This window comes from Dromiciops gliroides, chromosome 4 (assembly GCF_019393635.1).
Source record: "Dromiciops gliroides isolate mDroGli1 chromosome 4, mDroGli1.pri, whole genome shotgun sequence".
NCBI classification, from domain to species: domain Eukaryota; kingdom Metazoa; phylum Chordata; class Mammalia; order Microbiotheria; family Microbiotheriidae; genus Dromiciops; species Dromiciops gliroides.
This window is the reverse complement of record NC_057864.1, coordinates 363,346,205-363,367,162: the sequence shown is the minus strand read 5'-3', so window position 1 is coordinate 363,367,162 and position 20,958 is coordinate 363,346,205. Positions and strand designations below refer to the sequence as shown.

Below are 20,958 nucleotides of genomic sequence, written 5' to 3'. Positions count from 1 at the left end.
TTTAAAATTTTCATTAATTAATTCATTCACCAAACAAGTGGTCTTCAATCTCTGTTAAGGTATCCAGTGGGTGATATAGTTGGACCAAGATATAGTGAGGAAAAAATATTAGACCTAGAACCTTTTTGTTAATAAGAGTTTATAATATTTTGGGGGAAACTAGGCATCAGCTCATAAAATGTGTAAAAAAATACAAGCACTATATAGTTTAATTCAATATTTAATAACTGCTAATCATATGCAAAGCAACAGTCTGGGTACTAGCATGAGGATAAGTTTAGATAATTCATGATTTCTGCTCCTGTGGAACATAGTTGGTTTTTATTATTATTATTATTATTATTATTATTATTATTAGTTTATATTGTGTTGATGGAGAGTAATATTCTTACAATATGATACAGAACAATAACGGAAATATAAAATAATTCAGAAATACATAATAGATGCATAGGCAATGAATATGCAGATAAGGGGAGGAAATGTTATTACTGAGTTAAATGATCTTTGAGATCCTTTCAACTCCAGAAAAAAACCAAAACCTATCATTTTAGGATTGGGATGAATTCAGGGAAGAGATGAGATTGAGTGTTGTCATTCCACGTACAAGGACTAGTGTTTACCAGTCACAAAAGTGAGAAATTGCAGGGTGTGTACAGGGAATATCCCAACTAATCCAATTCTGTTGGAGTGAGTTTACTTGAAGGAATTAGTGGGAGGTGAGACTGGAAAGGCTGGATGATGCTGGATTGTAGAGGATTTTGACTATCAGGCCAAAATAATTATTAACTGCAGCCTAGAGGAGAAAAATCTCTGAGAGTAGGATGGGTTAAAACCTCATAAAATGCAGGCGTGGACCAATTCAATTCATTCCAACAAATATGCATCCTGTTGGGCCCTGGCAATGCAAACCAGAAATGAGATTCAGTCCTTCACCTGAAAGGGTTTATGATGTTGCTTGGGTTTTGGTGCAGATAAAACAAATAGACATGTAACCCTAAATCATACTATGATAAGTGGGTCCAATGTAAGATACAAAGGATTCAGGAAAGGACTAATCTTTTGAAATTGGAGAGAATTTTGAGAGGATTTCTAGAAGAAGTCAGACCAAAAATGATTTGAGAAGGAAGGTAAAGATTTTTGGAATAAGGATGCTGTTGTTAAAGGTTCAAAGGCAGGAAATATTCTGTCATTGCGGACTAGAGCAAATGGTTCATTTGGAGATTGTGAAATGGCAGTATTGGATAAAATTGGTAAAGTTAGGTTTGGGGAGGGCTTTAAATCTAGACAAATGGTTATATTACATTTTCTAAGTATACAGTGGAATACTTTCAGTTGTGAGAATGATAATTTGGAGAGGAAGGAGAATACAGCAGAATGTCCCTTGAGATTAGGAACTGAATTTTTATTTATTCATTCATTTATTTTTTGGGGGGGGGGGGTTGTATTCCCAGGACCTAGTACATAGTTGTTTCTTCTTGTTGTTGTTGTTGTTTTTTTTTTAAGTGGGGCAATGGGGGTTAAGTGACTTGCCCAGGGTCACAGAGCTAGTAAGTGTCAAGTGTCTGAGGCTGGATTTGAACTCAGGTCCTCCCTGAATCCAGGGTTGGTGCTCTATTCACTGTGCCACCTAGCTGCCCCCTAATGTGGGCAGGAGATTTGGGGTCCCATTGATCGTGAGTCGTCCCAAAAGAATTACAAGACTCAGTGACTCAGTTTACCAAGTTTTATTGCAATGCTGTGAGTGATCACAGCGAGAGTACCAGAAAATTGGAAAGTTATCTCTCAAATAGTGAAAGAAAAGACAGTTATATTTATAGTATAGATAAATTGATTATCAGTCTCATTATAATAATCTCCACCTTGGGGAGGTACAGGGGAGGGCCTGTTCTACTCATTATACTATTCTCCATGTAGGGATGTTACAAGGGAGGGCTTATCCTAATTTGGAGTTCCTGGGGGTCCTAAGCCAACCCCCAAAGTGGGTACCTTTTTCAGTGGAGGTGTGTTTTGGGGGTTTACATGTCATAAGGTAAATCTGGGGACAAATTTGGCCTTTTCTGTGCATGTGTCTTTCTGATTCCCATAGCTAGTTTCAAAATATAATCATTTTTCATTACAATTTCTATAGGTTGTCTTTTTCCTTTATTGTTATTTTGACCTGACCTGTTCTGGTCTGTTATGGATGTTGATCACTATGGGTACGAGAACTTAACATAAGTTATCCATTAACTGAGGTCTGACTCCCTTTTAGAGCTAATATCTGAATTAAAGCTTGGGTCTTAGGTTTTTTCTATTAACCCCTTTTTGCCTCCTATATCACCCCCCATAGTAGCTTCTTCTTTTTTTTTTTTTTAATTTTGGTGAGGCAATTGGGGTTAAGTGACTTGCCCAGGGTCACACAGCTAGTAAGTGTTAAGTGTCTGAGGTCGAATTTGAACTCAGGTCCTCCTGAATCCAGGGCCAATGCTCTATCCATTGCGCCACCTAGCTGCCCTCATTGTAGCTTCTTAATGAATGTTTTTTGAATTAAATTGAGGCAAGGCAGCTCTTAAAGTAGTACAATTCATAATCATTGAAGAGGAAATGAAAAGTTCCTGTTGTTATGGGCCTGGGGTACCTCAGAAGTTTTCTGGGGGAGCTCAGGGAATGTTCTCTTTGAGAAGGATAGACACATCTAAACAGATATGCCTGATGGGGAATTGGAACTGAGTTAACTCCAGGAATACTTCATTCCAATTTCTCCCCTCCCCTCAGGTAGATAATCCTATTAGGTGTGACTGCAGCCTGAGTGGAGCCAAGGAGACAGATAAGTCTCTAAGTCAGGAATACCTCCCCTCATTCTAGCTTCCCCCACCCCCAAAGGGAATTTTCCACTGTCACATGATCACCTCATTGGTCCCTCCACCATCAGTCTTCAATAAGAGTATTTGCCTTTCTCCTGTTGGAAGAGATTGGTATCTCAGAGAACCATGTCTTTGTGCTATGCCATCTCCCCATGAGAAAAAGTTCAAGAACTTTTCTCTTGGTTTCCTTTCTCTGGTGCCTAATATTATTTTATTCTATTATTATCTATTTATTATTATAAAATATTTTATTCTAATTGGATTTGTGTGTGAGAGGAATTGCTAAGGACCCCAACACCATTTCCCCATAACACTGTTTTGTACCAGACACGGTGCTAAGTACATTACAAATATTATTCCATTTGATCCTCAAAACAACCCAGGGAGGTAGGTGCTATTATCATCCCCATTTTACAGATGAAGAAACTAAGGCAAACAGAGGTTAAGTGAGTTGTCCAAGGTCACGTAAATAGTACCTATTTAACACCAGATTTAAACTCAAGCCTTTCTCACTTGAGACTCAGTGCTGTATTTGTTTCACTACCTAGCTGTCAGAGAGTATGAGTGTATGTCTGAGACTTTGCAGAGGTAGAATGTATGGGACTTATCATCTAGTTGATTGTGGTTGGTGGGGTTGTGAAGGAAAGGGAGGAATTAAAGAAGACTGATCTTTTGGCTGACTGGAGGTATGGTGGTGTGATCACTAGAAGTATTCAGCAGAAAGTGATTATGATGTTGTGGGAAGAACACTTTATTGTATGTGGCACCAGCTAGCGGGGTGGAATCCAGCTTTCATGCTGCTTTTTTTTTTTTTTAAATAAATCTAGAGCAAGTCACTTCTCTCTGGGTCTCAATTTCCTCAGCTGTAAAACTGGGGATAAGAGAGGGCAGATGAATTAGATAAAATACATAGGCTTTTCTAAATCCATGGTTAATGGTCATATGAAATGTTGAAGTTAAGAAAAAAGGGTAGATTCTGGAAACCACTTGAGGGCTATGCCCCCAAAGCTATTCAATTTGTGTATACCCTTTGATCCAGTGATACCACTACTAGGTCTACACTCCAAAGAGATCAAATAAAGAGGAAAAGGACCCTTGTATGCTAAAATAATTTTAACAGCTCTTTTTTGTGATGGCAAAGAATTGGAAACTTTCAGGGTACCCATCAATTGAGGAATAACTGAATTCTGTGTGTATGTATGTGCATGTGCACTATATATAAAAAATTATGAAGGAGAAGTTTTCCAGAAACTTGGGAAGATTTGTATGAACTAATGCAGAGTGAAGTGATCAGAACCACAGGAAAAATTTATACAATAACTGCAATACTATGAAGACAACTTCAAAAGACTTAGAAACTCTGATTAACAGAACTACAATTCCATAGGATTCCAAAGAATTCCATAGGACTCAAAATGAGATAAGCTACTTACCTACTGATACAGAGGTGATGGACTCAGGTTAAGGCTATTTGGGGGAAGGGGTGGCTGATGTAGGAATTTGTTTTGCTTGATTTTGTTTTTCTTGTTTTCTTTGTGGCTAGCAGGAGGGAGAGAATTTGGATCCGAAAATAAAATATTATTTAATTTTAAAAAGAAAGGAGTAGGCTTGAGTGGAAGATAATGAATTCAGTTTTCAACATTAATGAGTTTATGGTAATGACTGGCTGGAAATTCAGGTAAAGACTTAAAGGTAGTGGTTAGAAATGTTTGATTAAAACTTGTGAGAGGTCAGGTATGGAGATGGGGATTTTGGAGTTATAATGATAACTCATACTTTTATAACATGTGAAACTTCAGAAAACCTTTTCTTTATAATAATCCAGTGATCTGTGTGGAGTGAAAGTATTATAATCACTTTTTCATAATTGAGGAAACTGAGACAAGGTTCAAGTGGCTTTGTCCACTTGTAAAATAATAATCACTGAGACTGAGATAAGAGTTGAACATAAACTAGCCTAGCTTCATTTCCTTTTCTTTTCTAAATTTTATTGGTGACTATTTTTTAATCAGCAATTTTCTGATATATCGCACTAACCTCAGTGTACTCTTTCCCTGTAATACAGTGAAAAAAAGTTAAATAAAACCACCAGGACAGTATCTACAGCATATGCAACATTTCATTCCCATCATCACCACACTCTACCTAAATTCATCATCTGTTCTCTAGGACTATGATTTGTCCTTGTGCTAATCTCTATTAAGCTGTCTTTTAATGTTTATTTCATTTATGTGATTGTGGTCATTCATTGTGTGTGCTGTTCTGTTTCTTTTAACTGCACTCTACATAAATTCATACAAGTCTTCCCATGTCCACCCCCGCCAGCCCTCTAAATTCCTTATATTTGATATGGTAGAAAGTTTCTTAATATAGTCATACAGCACTTGTTTAATAATTGCCCAAATTATGGGCACCCACATTGTTTCCATATTTTTGCCACTGCAAAAAAAGTGCTGTTACAATATTTAGTATAATATAGGACATTTCTTTCTTTGTTTGCTTTTCCTAGGTACATATCCATGAGTGGTATATCTGAATCAAAGGGAATGACTATTTTAGTGACTTTTGCCCTATAATTCAAAATTGCTTTCCAGAAGTGTTGGATGGATTCACAGCTCTTCCAACAATGTATTAGTGTGCCATAGTTCCTTCAACATTAATTCTCTCCATCTTTTTTTCTATGCCAATTTGGTTCCCCTACGCCTTTCTACTTACTACACGAGCCTGCCTCTCCTTAGAGGTGATGATTGAGAGCATCAGTGGATAAAGAAGAGAGAGAGGAGAGGGTCAAAGACACCATGGAGAGGTTGGTAAGAGGAAAAGTAGAGAGAAAAGAAAAAATCAGAGTGGCAAGAGAACAGTGTCAAATGTAGCTAAGAGGCCAAAGAGAATGAGCACTGGAAAAAGGTTGCTGGATTTGGTGACAAAGAAGTCATTAGTGATTTTGGAAGAGTTTCAGTAGAAGAGTGAGGAGACAGTGAATTATTAAGGATTAAGAGTGAATAGTGTGGAAGTGGAGACAGCTGCTTTAGACTGTTATTTAACCTCTTTTTTTTTCATTCTTGTCATATTCCTTTGTGATAGCATTCATTAATCATCACCTTCAAGGTTAATTAAGTTAATTCTAAATTCCTTTGAAGAGTAACTTGAGGAGAAACACTCTTAAGAAAGTCTCAATACATAACTACAGTATGATAATCACTATAGCTTAAATGTCTTTAAAACTATTGTGTTTATTATCATTATAGTCTTAACATCTTTGAAAATTCTTTATATGAGCTGCCATGTTGTCTCTAATTTATTTTAGTAGTTTAAAAAGTACATGAGTTTTTTATAGTATGCTCTTGATTATCAATATACTGTTGATTTGTAGGATAATATTAAAATTAAACAGATGAAAACTATTATTACTTAAGCATACTTTTAAAATCTGTATTCTTGCATTTCTCAATGTTAAACTCCAGAATTTAAGGAGAATATTATGGAAGAAGTTTTCTTTTACAGTATCTAGTCTTTCATGGAAGGATCATTTAATTTTGTTGTTTTTGTTTGTTGTTTGTTTGTTTTTGCGGGGCAGTGGGGGTTAAGTGACTTGCCCAGAGTCACACAGCTAACAAGTGTCAAGTGTCTGAGGCCAGTTTTGAGCTCAGGTACTCCTGAATACAGGGCCAGTGCTTTATCTACTGCACCACCTAGCTGCCCCCAGGATAATTTAATTTTGAACTGAGAAAGAACCAGGTCTCAGTTCCACCTCCAACCTCTTTGTTGGTCAAGTCTCATAACCTCTCTCCATCCTGGTTTTCTTTTTTCTTTTTTTCTTTTTTTTTGCTGCGGGTCAATGGGGGTTAAGTGACTTGCCCAGGGTCACACAGCCAGTAAGTGTTAAGTGTCTGAGGCCAGATTTGAACTCAGGAACTCCTGAATCCAGGGCCGGTGCTTTATCCACTGCACCACCTAGCCGCCCCCAATCCTGGTTTTCTTAATTCTAAAATGGGGAACAAGAATATTTATGCTATCTATCACAGGTTTATTATAGGCGTCAAATGAAGTGATTATGCACAGTGTTTTGAAAAAAATATAATGAATTACATAAATACCACTTATTTTTACTTCAGTGTACATCCATATGAGTTTTCCCCTTTATAGAAGGAAAACTGTTAATTAGATGTTGGGAATTGGAAATAGGTAATGAAGAATGCAATGAATTCCTAATTGGGCTTCTTACCACAAGTTGCTTTTCTCTCTCCAGCCCATCTTTTTTATTTTTTATTTTTTTAAGATAACTCTCTGGTCCTCCATGGGCCAACCAAATAGACCTTTTTCTTGTTCCATGTATATAATATTTCATTTCTTTTAAAAAAAAAAACATATTTTATTATTTTCCAGTTACATGTAGAGATAGTTTCTGACATTTGTTTTTATAAGATTTCCAATTTCCAATCCTCCCCCCTTCCCGAGACAGCAGGTAATCTGATATAGGCTTATATTCATATTCATATATATATATATATACACACACACACGTACATACACATATATACACACATACATGTATGTGTGTATATATGTCTATGCCTGTGTCTATCGCTATCTATCTATCAAACGTTTCTTTTCTAGTCATTTTGCACAGGCTGTCCCTCGCACCTGGAATTCACTTCTTATTCATATCTCCATTTAGAATCCTTAGTCCCCAACCAAACTCATTTCAAGTGATGCTTCCTTAATGAGGCCTTTCTTATACCTCTCTTCTCTCAGCCACTTTGTATTGACCTTGTATATGTGTTATCTTCCCATCAGGAATGTTGAATCTTAAAGAGCAAGAACTGATTCTTGAGTTTTGTCTTTCTATCCCCTTTCTTAGTAACCCTCAACAGAGTCCAGGATAGTGCTTGGAAAAGAATAGTGCTTACTGATTAATCAATTATTGAGCAGTTTTCTATCTGTAGCACTGAGAGAACAAGGAGCTCAAATAAGCTTAAATGTTAAGTAGGAGGGGAGAAACAAACATCTGTTGAGTAACTACTATGTGCCGAGCACTTTGCTAAGTGGTTTTCAAATATTATCTCATTCAATCCTTACAAAAATCCTAAGAAGTAGATGCTATTAACTATGTACCTTTTACAGTTGAAAAAAACTGTAGTAAACAGAGCTTTAAGTGACTTGTCTAGGATCACACTCCTGAGGCCATATTTGAACTCAGGTCTTCCTAACTCTAGACCCAGATCTATCCACCAAGGTTATTAAAAAAGTTAGTCACTGAGGGGGAGGGTATGAGAAATCATCTTGTGCATCTATAGCAATAGCATAGATGTGTATGTTTGGAGAATACTTGTACATTTCTCTGTGGTGAAACATCTACTTCCAATAAAAGCCATGAGGCTAGAGTCACAGCGCAGGAATTTATTGTTTCCTTTTGTGGTTCCTTCTCTAGAATGATGTGTATAGGTCACCTAGAAGATCAATCTGTAGGAATTTGATAGAACATTTCAAAGGAATCGGAGAAGTAATATTTTTCTACAGAAGATTATTGATAAGTATAATGATTTAACAACTATTGAGTTCACGTGAAATGTTAATATTAAAATGGGAAATTCTCTTTTTTTTAGAATTCTTTCATTGTATTTCAAGTTTGTGATTTCTGCAAAAATGCATGCTCATTGTCCATTCTGCTTGTTTTTTCTCCTTAAAATCAAAGTCAAGTAACAGAAATATATTATAATTTCTTAAGATATAATTGACCGAAACCTACTAATGATTGGTGAAAATTTTAAGATAATGAAGATAAAAAGGGTAATAATTTATCCAATGTTCATTTCAGAAATAAAGGATAGGTAACAGTGAAAGCTAATTCAATACTCTTCCAAGTACCAATTGCAATGACCACTAATGTCTAATTGTGAATTGATTAGGAAGCTATAATTATTGGAGACTTGTAAAACTAATTTAAAAATCCTACTTCCATCTTTTCCTTTTTAAATGAAAATCTATCAGTGGTAAAGTTGGCCATATTCCAAGGACATCTTGCTAAATCATGTATGGTGATCACAATGGTTGTTTTTCTAAGGGTAACCAAGTAGAGCAAAATCACATTTCCCTGAAATGGGTTATGAGCATAGTCATTTAATTAAAAAAACAACAACCCCAAACCCCATTTCTTTCTTGATATGCAAACAATTATTTTGTGTAGTATGCGAGAGCCAAGAACAAAAGGAATTCTAATCCCCCCTCCAAATAAAAACAAAGCAAAAACCAAAACAAAACCCACCTGTCATAAGATGAGAATATTAGATGGCATGTATTTGAAAGTAATAAACTGAAATTGTGAATGAGTTTCTTAATCATATGATACATGAAGATACCCATTTCTAAAATACTGTATAATGTGATTTGAGGGGTGTGTGTGTGTGTGTGTGTGTGTGTGTGTTTAATTGGATCATTCATTCATTCATTCTGTGTGGAGTGCTTCCACATTGTTAAGTAGCATGCTTGGTGTTGTAAGATAAGGTGCTGTGCAAATAAACCAGTGCAGGCTACACTGATGGTAGAGCATTTTATGAAGCCATTAATATTATTTTGTAACCTCCATTTTTTTAGTCAATCAAAATTCATTTATTGTCCACTTACTTTGTTCCAGATACTGTACCAAGTACAGTAGAATTAGAATTATCAAATAAGTGACTTCTGTTGCCTTGTCATCATATTTTCTCTTGTACATTAAACAAACAAAACCCCCTTGAAATCTGTAGCTTTGTTTTGTAAGGGAAATTTCTTGATTTAATACATAGTTCAAAATAAAAGTATTTGAGTGTTATTTTTATTGAGCAATAATTTAATATTCAACAACCTATCCTGTAATATGAAAACAGTGTTGTAAAAAATATTATATGCAACTTTCTCAGAAAAGATGTTGACCTGCCTAATGTGTCCTCTCTGCATAAAAATGGATGAACATTTTTGAAAATATAAACACAGATAATTTATTACATACAATATAAAGAAAAAGGCTACTAACTTTCAGTTGAACTCCATGTAGTTTTATTTGCAATAAAATGTGTGGAAGTAATAGAATGTGAAAGATTTGCCCAAATTATTCAGTTGTGATAATTGTCTCACTATCTGAGACCATCCTTGTTCAATTACAATGAAGAAGGGTCTTTGGTATTTATTTTATAAAAATAATTTTTCATAAATTCTTTTAATTATGATTTGTTTTTTGGTCAGGCAATTGGGGTTAAGTGACTTGCCCAGGGTCACACAGCTAGTAAGTGTCAAGTGTCTGAGGCTGGATTTGAACTCAGGTACTCCTGATTCCAGGGCCAGTGCTCTATCCACTGCGCCACCTAGCTGCCCCATTTATTTATTTATTTTTAAACTATTTTTATTTTTTTGGGGGCAGGGCTAAGTGACTTGGGTTAAGTGACTTGCCCAGGGTCACACAGCTAGTAACTGTCAAGTGTCTGAGGCCAGATTTGAACTCAGATCCTCCTGAATCCAGGGCTGGTGCTTTGTCCACTAGGCCACCTAGCTGCCCCCTTGATTTTCATTTAAAAAAAAATCTCACTTATGTTTTTTCTTTGATGTCATTTCAGGATCCTACATGGTAGTGGATGCTTCGAATCATGACCCTGGAGAAAAAGCCAGACTTCAGCTTCCAACAATGAAGGAGAATGATACACATTGTATTGATTTCAGCTATCTGTTATATAGCCAGAAAAGGATGAATCCTGGCACTTTGAACATATTAGTTAGGGTGAATAAAGGACCTCTGGCTAATCCCATTTGGAATGTGACTGGCTTCACTGGTAAAGACTGGCTTCGGGCTGAGCTGGCAGTGAGCACCTTCTGGCCCAATGAATATCAGGTAAAGCTATGTTTTGTTGTTTTGTTTTTTTTAATATCCTCTATTTGAGTTAATGGATCTCATTTGCAACCAGAATGGTTGAAATAACATCCTTAAAGATATTAGTTAGTTTTTTTAGCTCTATTGAACTATTAAATTAGTGATGACTTCCAAGAAAAATTAGATATCTCCAAACTCATAGTAGGAAGAAATTCAATATTAAATACATTTGATCTAGTAACCACTGATATTTAAGGACCAATAAGGAATTGGGGAGGGAATAAGCACTTATATAGCACCTACTATGTACCAGACACTGTGCTAAGTGCTTTACAAATATTAACTCATTGGATCCTCACAATAACCCTGTGAGTTAGGTAATGTTATTATCTCTATTTTATAGTTGGCAGGAAACAGAGGCAAACAGAGGTTAAGTGACTTACCCATGTCCAAACAGCTAGTAAATGTCTGAGGCTAGATTTGAACCCAGGTCTTCCTTACTCCAGCCTCAGAGCTTTTTACTGTGCCACCAGATGTTATAAGATTTTCCTTTGTAGAAATATGTTTGTTTAATAAATCTTTAACTGGAAAAGTTAAAGAAAATTTTTTTTTCTTGGAAAAAATAAAAATATATTTGGATTAGGGTTGAAGTAGGTCTTCTTAGGAGAGGGTTTTTTGAATGCTTTATTTATACCATCTAATTGAGACAGAATATTGTGAAATTGAATATTTTTTAAAAACTAAGGCAGATTATTTTCTTATATTTTCTTTATTTATTCACTCATTAATTCATTTAATTATTTACTAATTTATTTATGTACCTATTTATCTATTTATTCATTTATTAATTTCTTTCTCCTGTCTTTCCCTTCCTTCCTTCCTTCCTTCCTTCCTTCCTTCCTTCCTTCCTTCCTTCCTTCCTTCCTTCCTTCCTTCCTTTCTTCCTTCCTTCCTTCCTTCCCTCCTCCCTTCCTTCCCTCCTTCCTTCCTTCCTTTCTTTCATTCTTTCTCTTTCCTTCTTTCTTTCTTTCTTTCTTTCTTTCTTTCTTTCTTTCTTTCTTTCTTTCTTTCTTTCTTTCTTTCTTTCTTTCTTTCTTTCTTTCTTTCTTTCTTTCTTTCTTCTCTCTTTCTCTCTTTCTCTCTCTCTCTCTCTCTCTCTCTCTCTCTCTCTCTCTCTCTCTCTCTGTCTGTCTGTCTCTGTCTCTCTCTCTCTGTCTCTCATTGGGCAATGAGGGTTAAGTGACTTGCCCAGGTTGAGACAGCTAGTAAGTGTAAGGTGTCTGAGGCCGAATTTGAATTCAGGTCCTCCTGAATCCAGGACCACTACTTTATCCACTGTGCCACCTAGGTGCCCTCTACTCTTATTTTTTTTAAAGAGAAATGGTTGGACTAGTTGAGATTAAAATAAATTAAAAGGTGTTATGTATGTGTGGAGAGGGGGTCTATTTGTCTCATGAATTGAGTTAGTCAATAGGTAAGGTTGTCCTTTAACCCTTAATTGTACAGTTCCCTATTTATTTCATATTCAGCAGCCAGAAAAGAGACCTGCTCTTTGAAAAGAATGTATTTTTAAAATTCTGGTATCTTGATGAACTTTTTTCTTTAGGATTGAGCCTTTCAAACTTCTAAGAGGTTCATAGTTTGAGAAAATGTCTATTTTCACTTTTTTTTTTTAAATCAGGATTATTTGGCCGTTTAAATTTCTTCTTTCGTTTATTTTAATGATTGCTGGTAAAATGTATGACTGATTTAGGCTGTTCTTCTATTCCTTAAAACGTAACAAATAGTTGTATTTCCTTTACCTTGGGTTGAAGTTTCCCTTGAAACAAGGCCTTTTGCTTTATAAATGCCTAGAAGTCAAAGACTATTTTCTGTTATTTTCTGTTCTTCCATTTAAGGTAGCTAGTTCAATACCATGTACCTAACAGATCCTTGTGGGGCCTTAGGTGATGTAATGGTGGTATCAGTTTGTAGCCCAGTGTTTTCTATTCCATTCCATCTATTTTTCAAGATCAATTCAGGGTTCTTCCACAGAATAATGAAAAGGAGCTATAATGATTCAGCTAATAATTAACACAGGGATAAATACAGAATGGACTTTCATATATTTTGTGTACTCATGAACTTAGGCATCATAAACTCAAAGGATCTCAGACTTTGAAGGGTCCTTACTGGGAAACTACATCCAAACAGGGCCAGAGCAGAAATGCCTTCTAAATTAAGGAGCAACTTGTATGCAGTGACCCTCCCTATTTCTCATGCTACCTCCAACCATGTCTTTGTCATTTTTTTGTTAGACCTGTGCTTGAATATGTCAGGTTAACAATTCTATTGGGTATTCTGTAGTTTTAAAACATTAGCTTTCATGTTGACTTTACAATATACCACAAAAAATGAGTGCGTCTTTTGTTCTGTTCTACTCTACACGATGATATAATGCTTTAGCTCACCAGTTCCCAAGGTTATATGTCTATATACAATGTGTTTAGCAAGCAGGGGAGGAAACACTTAAGGAAGTTTTATACAGGTCAGTAATCTCTTTCAAGAATTCCATTGTCACAAAGAAAAGTAGTTAGGAACAAGGGACCTATTACTAAATTGTCTCTGTTATGCAGAGTATTATTTGGAATTGATGTATTTGTTTCTTTTATGTAGTAATAACAGCAGATAACACACTTTATATTTTGAAAATTGCTTTAGATGGATAATTATATACAACTACCACTTTTGCTTAACTGTGATTTTGTTCACTTCTTGTATGCACTTAAATTGTTCTTGATACCTCATGACTATGAGTAGTGATCATTTAGACTTTTTTTTTAATAGACTTGTGCTTTCATCCACATAAGGAGATTCCTGATAAGGAAACCTCTACCAATCCAAGCCTGCCACTGTTCTGCAATCTATGGTCTTAGTTGTCTGGGATGCTGAGGCAGGAAGGTGATGAGGATATTTAATTGCTTACTATTATTGCCTACTATTACCTACTACTATTTAATTGCCTATGTGCCAAGAATTATGCTTTATAAATATCTCAAATCATCCTTAAAACAACCCAGTGAAAGCATGACTATTGTTGTCCCCATTTTATAGTTGAGGGACTTAGATCAGAAAGAGCTTATAGGATCATAGAGTTTGTCTGAGGCTGGATTTGAACTTGGGTTTTCCAGATACTAGGCCTAGTACTTTATCCTTTGCATTACTTAGCTGGGAGGTTCACCTAACACTTGAACAATTCAAGAACTTGCTATTGGGTTGGAGCCAAGATAGCAGAGAGGAATCGGCAAGCTGCCTGAACTCTCCTTTTGTTCCCTCAAAAAGAACATTAAATCAAACCTCTGGACGGATTCTGAAACTACAGAACCTGCAAAGAGACAGAGAGACACAGTCTACCAACCAGAGATAATTTAGAAGACTTCAGGAAAGGTCGGTCTGACTTGGGCAAAAGGGAGGCACAGCTCAGGGTGGCAGCACAGAGCCAAGGGGGTCGGAGTAAGTCAGCAGGAAGCTGTGGGCCACAGCTGAGCAACTAAGGCCCCCTGTATCTTGGCTCAAAAATCTGATGGTGCAGCAGGATAGTGGTGAAACCCACCTGTACCAGCCAAGAGGGCAGGTTGCCAGCTGGAGGGCCATGCATAGGACTAGGCCCACTGATCTAGTGTGCTCATGCAGGAAGTCCAGGGCAGGGGAAATCCACAAACCATACAGGCCTCAGAGTAACGAGCCGGTGACACAGCCCCTATACCCCAGCAGAAGAAGTTCAAAACTGGGACCTTGGTGCCGCCCCCCCCCTCCCCCCAGCAGACCTCAGCATGCATACATACATACATAAATGAATGAATGAATAAACAAACAAACAAACAAGCTGCAGTATGAGTAAGAAACAAAAAAGAGCTCTCACTATTGAGAGCTTCTGTATTGCCAGGGAAGACACAAGCACAAATTCAAATGAGGACAATATTCTCAAATTGCCCACATGTGAAGCCTCGAGGGAAGTTGAATTGGTCTCAAAAACAAAAAGCCTTCCTGGAAAAGCTCAAAAAGGATTTTAAAAATCAATTGAGAGAGGTAGAATAAAAAATGGGAAGAGAGCTCAAAAAGGATTTCCAAAGTCAATTGAGAGAGGTAGGAGAAAAAATGGGGAGAAAAATGAAAGCAAAACAAGAAAATTATGAAAAAAGAATCCGCAGCTTGGAAAAGGAAGCACAAAGATTGACTGCAGAAAACAATTCCTTAAAAAATTCATCCGGCCAAATGGAAAAAAAAGGTGCATAATATCACTGAAGAAAACAATGCCATAAAAAATTCATTTGGCCAAATGGGAAAAAAGGTGCATAATCTCACTGAAGAAAACAATGCCTTAAAAATTAAAATTGGACAGTTGGAAGATAAGGAATCCATGAGACACCAGGAATCGGTTAAGCAGAATCAAAAGAATGAAAAAATAGAAGAAAATGTGAAATACCTCATTGGAAAGACAACTGATCTGGAAAACAGATCCAGGAGAGACAATTTGAGTATTATTGGACTGCCTGAAAGACATGATCAGAAAAAGAGTCTAGACACCACATTCTACGAAATTATTAAGGAGAACTGCCCTGATATTATAGAACCAGAGGATAAAATAGTCATTGAAGAATCCACCGATCACCTCCTGAAAGAGACCCCAAAAGGAAAACTCCAAGGAATATTGTAGCCAAATTCCAGAGTTATCAGGTAAAGGAGAAAATACTCCAAGTAGCCAGAAAGAAGCAATTTAAATATCATGGGGCCACAGTCAGGATTGCTTAGGACCTGGCAGCTTCAACATTAAAGGACCTCAAGGCTTAGAATATGATATTCCAGAAGGCAAAGGAGCTTAGATTGCAGCCAAGAATCTATTAACCAGCAAAACTGATCATTCTCTTTCAGGGGAAAAGATGGACATTCAATGACATTGTTGACTTTCAAGGTTTCCTGATGAAAAGACCAGAACTGAATAGAAAATTCAGTGGGTGAAAAAAAAAAAACCTATTACAATAGAGGGAAAGAAAGGAGGGGTGAAGATTGTTTCAACCTTACTCTCATTAGATTTGATTCAAAGAGGGAATAACATATACGTTCATTTGGATAAATAAACAACTCATTCTTTAGGGAAGTAAAAGGGGAAGGGAAAGGGCAGGGACTGATAGAAGGGAGGGCAAAAGCAAGGGAGAAAAGGGTAAAGAAAAGGGAGGGGAGATTGGGGGAGGCAGGGGTAAGAAGCAAAACATTGGTGAGGAGGAATAGGGTGAAAGAATAGGGACAAAGTACAAAAGGGGTAAATAGAATGGAGGGAAATAGATAGTAATAATAACTGTGAATGTAAATGGGATGAAATCTGCTATAAAACAAAAGTAAATTGAAGAGTGGATTAAAAACCAGAATCCTACAACATGCTGTTTACAAGAAACATATTTGAAGCAGAGAGATACACACAGAGTAAAGGTAAAAGGCTGGAGCAGAATATAATATGCTTCAGCTAAAGTAAAAAAAGCAGGGATTGCAATCCTTATCTCAGACAAAGCACAGGCAAAAATAGATCTAATTAAAAGAGATAAGGAAGGAAACTACATCTTGCTAAAAGGTACTATAGATAAGAACTTGCTCTCGGTCATACTGCTAGTATCTTTCAAATGTTGGACTTGAACCCAATTTTTCTGCCCGTTATTTTTTATTATCTCATGCTGCCTCTCAAAACATAGCAAATGATTTCTTACTCAGCAGTGACTTATTAAATAACAGTTCTTTGTAACATTAAATAATTATACAAACACAGATTGTTATTGTTAAAAATGTAATTGATTCACTTGTTTAGATATCCAGGAGCATATTAATTATAGCCCCTGCCAGTAGTCTGGGAGAAAGACCTTTGGTGAAATTTGCATTCTGGCTACTTCTTGCCTCTTTATTTCTTCTCCAGTTTGATTGATGCTATTTGCATACGCTTTGCTTTTACATTGTGTTTTGTCTTTTTCATTCTTTCCCTCTAATACCATAATTTAAAAAAAATTAGTTTATTTAATTTAACTTTATCATTTACATTTTATTTATTTCATTTCTCTTTGGTTTACTCTTTTTCTATATTCTCACCACCACCTCCATGGCCTACCCAGAACTAATCATATCCCATAAACTCCTCCCTTTCCTTATTCTCCTTCCCTATATAATTCCCTAATATCCTACCTGAGGCAGCACTGTGGCACAATTGATAAAGGCCTGGGTCTGGAGTCAGGAATATCTGATTTCAAATCTAGCTTGAGACATTTACTCCATTGGAGACCTTGGATAAGTCACCTTAATACTCTTTCCCTCAAATGTAAAAATAGGATAATAACAGTACCTACCTTGCATGGTGGTTGTTAGGATCAAATGAGATAATATTTATGAAGTGCTTAGCACAGAACAGCCACATAGTCGTTGCTGTATTAATGCTTATTCTCCTTACATTCCTCCTAATGTATAAGCATAATTAAATAAAATAAATCAATCCATAAACAAATTGCTTATAGTGGAACTTGGGAAAGAATCCTGCTTATATGCTCACTGCTTCTTTTCCAGTGGATTTAAACTGTACTGCATACAGTTGATAAACTACTTTTTTTGGCTAATTAAAAAAAAGAAAAAAAGGATGATATGGTTGACCCAGTCTTGTGAGGCCCAGTGCCTTTTATTAGAGTCGAATTTGCATAAGTCAATTGTTTTCTATCTTGCTGATGATCAGACCACCTTGAAAGTTGTAGTTTTCTCCTTTCAAATAGTCTGACCCATCTTGTATGTAAAAAATCAAGTTCTGGTCTAGGATTAAATCCATTACTTCTTTACTGAGCAGTGAGGTTGTTACCAAATGAGCCACAAAGATATAACTCTCAAATCTATTAGTGGAAACCTAATCTGCTATTTTCCATTAACTGGGTGCACATCATTAATCACTACAATGATGCGTGATAAAAACTACAGGGTGGCCAGAAATTGGTGTGAAATAATAGTTGAATTTTTTTCCCTGAGAAATAAACCATAAACTCTTACCACCTAATTTGTTTTTCATGGTTTTTCTTCAGAAAAATAAGATTCTGAAGGGTAAAGTCTGTTGCATCCCACTTCCTACTCACTAATTATGTTTTTAAAGACATTTTGTTTTTACCCAACTTTCATATTTTGTGTTAATATTTTTGCCTTAGAAAGGGTTGGTAGAAACCAAAATAGAGATCTTTCTGGCTTTAGGTCTGGGAGAGAGAGGGTAGGATTTGAACCTGGACTTTGTCAGCAAAATGCCAGGACAAGACACATTTTCTATAAATGAGGAATTTAGATAAGGTCCTTCCAGTGGAATCCTATTGGAAAGGGAAGAGGTTGGGGATGGGTGTATTATACATAGTAAACCCTCAGTAAATTGTTTTTTTAATAAACTGTTGTAAAGGACAAAAATAATAACGTTACATATGTAGCTAGATGACACAATCCCTATCTTTCAGTATACTTGAGCTAGGGGATACTAAACTCCCCCCCTTCTTTTTTGGTTTCTAATAAACCAGTCAGACAACGAAAAAACAAACAAAACAAAAACATGAAACAAATTAATCAAAGTGTTTCCTTTAGGATTTTTGACTATAATAGTAATTTGTGAAGTTATATTGTCATCTGATTGATTCTTTAAAAAAAAATAAAGGGTGTGTTCTTGCTGAATTTTGCTTTTTTGTTACTATCAGTTCTTTTCTTCCTCCTCCCCTAATGAACATTGTCAAAAAGAAAAAGCAATTCAACGAAACCTTTGATATAGAGACCTTCAGTACTCTATTCTAATATTTCCCTGCCTCTATGCCTTGGGGAAGGAAGAGGAGGTTTTTGTTATTTCTTTTGTGGTATCTCTATTGGTTTTTCCATTACTCAGTAAATAATACTGATGCTAATAGTTAGCATTTATTTAGTGCTTTAATGTATATGTATGTTTTAATTTATATATGTATATCTCAATTGATACTAACAACAAACCTAAGGTTGGTGCTATTGTTATCATCATTTTATAGATGAGGAAACTGAAGCAAAGCGAGGCCAAGTGACTTGCCCAGGGTCATACAGCTAATAAGTGTCAAGTGTCTGAGGCCAGATTTGAACTCAGGTCCTCTTGAATCCAGGGTCAGTGCTTTATCCACTGCGCCACCTAGCTGCCCCCTTGTAGTGTAATCTTAATTTCTGTGAGACTGTCTTCCAGTTTTTCCAGCAGTTCTGTTCAGTTGATTGCTTATATTCTTAGCAAGGTTAATTTTAGATTAGAAAGACCCTTTATATTAGTATATTTTGCATTTTGGACTCTTTCTGCTACTATTTAATATACACGTGTATTAACATGTTTCTCTTGTTATTTTTTGGATGGTACCAACAAAGTTACAAAAACTCCCATGCTATTTTGAATGTTGTTTTCTTAAATTTTGTAATACTGTTTAGATTTGTCTCTTGTTGGCAGTGTGTTGGTGCCTATTACTGACCATGATTTGGATTTATTATGAAAATTTGTACTTCTACACTTTGGATTAACTGTTAGACATATCCTTATATTATTAGACAGGTATCATGAATATATGATTAAAACATATTTATCAAAACAATAATAGAAAGGATCCTGCTATTTTTAAAAGTAATATTAAACAATATCAGCTTAATTCTACAAAGTAAAAGCAGTTAGATGTTGATTTTTTTCTAAGAATATTTTTTGTGAATTTCTTTCCATTTTCATTTTGTCAGTTTCCTCAAAAACATTATAGATTGGAACATATCAGAAAGCTAAGACAAACTGGTGACTACATTTGGATGGTTAGAAGTTTGTGTTGATTTAGAAGGGTGGGGAATAGAGTAATTCTAAGGAAAATAGATGGGATTCTGCCTATCACCATTACAATTCACTTGGATTCAGTTGGAGCAGCTTGCCTTGCTGAATGTGTGTTTTGATTCTTTAGCTTACCATACCATTGCATCAATTATTTACCATACATTTTGATTTGCCTGTCTCCATATATCAAGAAAGGAAAAGGGAAGTACCCTACTGGGTTGAGAGTCCCAACAAAGCATAGTCACATCATTCTGAACCATTTAATACCTTCTAACCTTGCCTTGGTGTCTCTTGATGCAATACTACACAATAAAAATTCAGATAAGCACCATTTTAAATCAATTTCTTCCCCTGTTATGTGATTGCTGCCTTTGATATAGCTGATTAGTTTTGGTTATTTTTTTAGTTAGTATTTTTGTATAGTTTCAATCTCTATATGAGCTATCTTATTTTAAAATACTGGGTTTGTATTTTTATTTTTGTATTTTTTGCCAAATTGCAAGGGGGGAAAAGACACACCCAAGTGACATTTATTTTTACACCCTTCCTTCCTTCCTTCCTTCCTTCCTTCCTTCCTTCCTTCCTTCCTTCCTTCCGTCCGTCCGTCCGTCCATCTGTCCGTCCGTCCTCCTGAATCCAGGGCCAGAGCCTCACCTAGCTGCCCCCTACACATGTTATTTTTAATTAATTTATTTATTTTTACAGGGCAATGAGGGTTAAGTGGCTTGCCCAGGGTCACACAGCTAGTAAGTATCAAGTTTCTGAGGCCAGATTTGAACTCAGGTCCTCCTGAATCCAGGGCTGGTGCTTTATCCACTGTGCCACCTAGCAGCCCCCTACACATGTTATTTCTTATGGTAATTAGAGATAATATTTTTTGAGGACTCAGTGTACAAGTGAAAGGCTGTGTAATCAAAATCACTGTGATTTTATGCTAGCTTTGCAATTACAAGAGATCTAGTAGAAAGGAAGTCCAAGGAGGATAGCTGACATACTTATGGTTGGGATTTCATTTTTATCCTTTCTGAGGATATTTTTCAGTTATTTATTCATATTTGAGTCTTTGTGACTCTGTGGACCATATTGCCTATGGCGTTTTCTTGGCAAAGATACTGGAATGGTTGGCCATTTCCCCTTCTCCAGTGGATTAGCAAACAGAGGTTGAGTGACTTGCCCAGAGCCACACAGCTAGTAAGTGTCAGTGGTTGGATTTGAATTCAGGTCTTCCTGACTCTAGACCCAGCACTGAGCCACCTAGCTGTGTCCCCCAAGCAAACAAACCAATAAATACATGGGGAAGTAGATGTGTCCCATAAAGAGAAGTTCATTTTGGCTAGAATGTAGAATGTGTGTTTGTGACTAATGTGAAATCAGTCTAGAAATACAGTTTGGAGCCAGATTGAGACAGGCCAAAGGAGTCTACATTT

At 36.2% G+C, this 20,958-nt stretch overlaps 1 protein-coding gene across 11 annotated transcripts in view; it reads left to right on the top strand.

Moving 5' to 3' along the window:
• The window catches only part of PTPRK (protein tyrosine phosphatase receptor type K), a 756,597-nt gene that overhangs the window by 274,469 nt on the left and 461,170 nt on the right, over positions 1–20,958 (top strand). For all 11 annotated transcript variants that reach the window (XM_044001295.1, XM_044001287.1, XM_044001294.1 and 8 more), the window contains exon 3: positions 10,436–10,707. In XM_044001295.1, the coding sequence (XP_043857230.1) occupies positions 10,436–10,707 (272 nt within the window). The remainder of the gene's footprint in view (positions 1–10,435; positions 10,708–20,958) is intronic.